This window comes from Habropoda laboriosa, unplaced genomic scaffold, assembly GCF_001263275.1.
Source record: "Habropoda laboriosa isolate 0110345459 unplaced genomic scaffold, ASM126327v1 scaffold14, whole genome shotgun sequence".
Lineage (NCBI taxonomy): Eukaryota > Metazoa > Arthropoda > Insecta > Hymenoptera > Apidae > Habropoda > Habropoda laboriosa.
The window spans coordinates 1302840-1305085 of record NW_017100137.1 but is presented as its reverse complement, the minus strand read 5'-3'; the positions used below and the strand labels follow the sequence as shown (position 1 = coordinate 1305085).

At 38.5% G+C, this 2246-nt stretch overlaps 1 protein-coding gene across 1 annotated transcript in view; it reads left to right on the top strand.

Annotated features, from left to right (window-relative positions):
- Positions 1-1515: 1515 nt before the first annotated feature.
- The window catches only part of LOC108579060 (glucose dehydrogenase [FAD, quinone]), a 5543-nt gene continuing 4812 nt past the window's right edge, over positions 1516-2246 (top strand). Inside the window, exon 1 of the mRNA XM_017942498.1 lies at positions 1516-1920. Within this exon, the coding sequence (XP_017797987.1) occupies positions 1516-1920 (405 nt within the window). The remainder of the gene's footprint in view (positions 1921-2246) is intronic.

Below are 2246 nucleotides of genomic sequence, written 5' to 3'. Positions count from 1 at the left end.
ACTGGAGGCATTATGTTTGTCAAGAAATAAAAACACTTCTTCTGCCATTTTCTACCATTGTCAAAGGCAATTTTAATTTGGCCATTTTTTACTAAAACTAATTTCTGACATTTTTAAAACACCTCGTGAATTGAAAGACATTTATTGATGCAAGATGCAGATACAGAAGCACCGAATAAAATCAAACTTCAGCCTTTCACGTGGTATCTCATTTCAACGTAGACATTTGGCATTTCTCCTTTGGGTCTGCTTCGTAACACTACGATCGTGACATTGATTTATAACGAAATTTCGAAAGAGCCTGTCGCGTGGGACATTGGTACTTGCGAAAACGTTTTCTCTACCCGCTTACTTACTAACAGATTACCGAATTTCTAAGGAAACGAAATTACAATCCTTTTCTCAGAAGAAATAAAACTTTTAAAAGTAACCTTCCCCTTTCTTTCACCACGTTCGCTGCCACCGACGCAGCATATGCGTCCCAGAGTGCATTGCCCAGCGTGCTACCGATTTTCCGGTGGCAGCGAACGTGTTAACTTCGTCTTTAATTTTTCTTCGCAAGGTATTGAAGCAAAAGTAAAGAACAACCTGAAACACCGTTTTAATTATTATTTACACAAATTTATGCAACTATATTTTTCAGCATATTTGCTTACACAAGAATCTCGTTTCCTGGTTTAATCGATGCTTCCTGTCGACAATTTTTGTTCTTCCGTTCGAAAAGATGAAAATTGCACAGAAATGATACTCACTAATTGTCACATTATTTACGTAATATCTGTGAAAATATTTTCAGCAAATTCTTTCTTTCGCGTGCAATTAACAGTGAAAAGTTTGCCGTTTGTTTGCAGATTCGTTTGGGCAACTCTGGAAAATATTCGACGAGGTATCTTCTACAACCTTTCTACGGTTGAAGAAAAAGTGGACAGAAATAACAGAACTGATTCGTCCATTTTTCATTAAATTCGGCGAACTCGCGAGCTCTAATGGCACAATTTACCGCGTTTACGACAGAGGCACGCCTTGCACGCCACGATACCGCTTATCAGTTCAGATAACGCCGGGTGAAATCATCGAGAAATATCAGAGAAACTCCGAACTACCTCGTCGTAGATATCGAACAATTAAAAAAGAGACGTTCGTTTCTTTCAAAAATTACCTTCAATCTGAATGCACAATTCAAGGAGCTGAAAAGAAATTCTAATGCCTTCGATACTGAATGGAGAAGAGGAGGAATATTGCAAAAGGAAAAGGCGAGAGAAGCAAAACTTTCATTCTCACATGTGAAACTGCAAGATTTTCAATAACAGACAAAGGCAACAAAGAACGAACGTTCGAATACCTTCAATTTTCACTCTAATTTCACAAACTTCTAAAGAAACAAACAGAAAAAAAAAATTAGAATAGGAGACAAATTCTAATGCTTCCTATTCAAACATAGAGAATTAAAAAAATTACTTTAAAAATTGCTGCATTAGACGGCAAGAAAGAGAGGAATTTTAAAATACCAGAAAAATGGGGTTGCTGACAGTAGCCACGGTGGCGATAAAAAGCGCGACCATTTTGCTCGGCAAAGTGGCAATAATTCCAGCTCTGATCGCGGCCCTCGCCTACTTCAATTACGATCTGATGGATCCTGAGCATCAGCCGAGGGTAACGAAGGCTCTCAGAAGGGAGTATGATTTCGTAGTGGTCGGCGGTGGATCCGCGGGAAGTGTGATGGTGAACAGGCTGACGGAGAATCCGGAATGGAGTGTACTGCTGTTGGAAGCTGGAGGTCACGAGACGGAGATCACAGACGTTCCTATACTGTCTCTTTATTTACATAAGAGCAAAGTGGATTGGAAATATAGGACACAGCCGCAAGACTCCGCTTGTCAGGCTATGGTGGATCGACGATGTTGCTGGACCAGAGGAAAGGTGAGAGATTTTTAAGAGATCCTTTCCTCGTAAATGTCGACGACGTTGTTAACTGTGTTCACTTCTCGAGCAGAAATTTATCATCTCTAGATCGTGATAAAAAAAAAAATGGATGAAAATTGTAATTGATTGCTTCGTTTTGGTTCTTGGAAATGTGAATATGACGCATTTTACATTTAATATAGGCTGTTAATAAATAAACTACTGTGTTCTAAGTGACTGTAAACTAATGACTAACTTGTCTTCCACAGTTAGGAGGATAAAAACTGTGAATGATATAAAATCTCTGTTTTGTTAGATTAATAAACTATTAATTTTAGTAACTG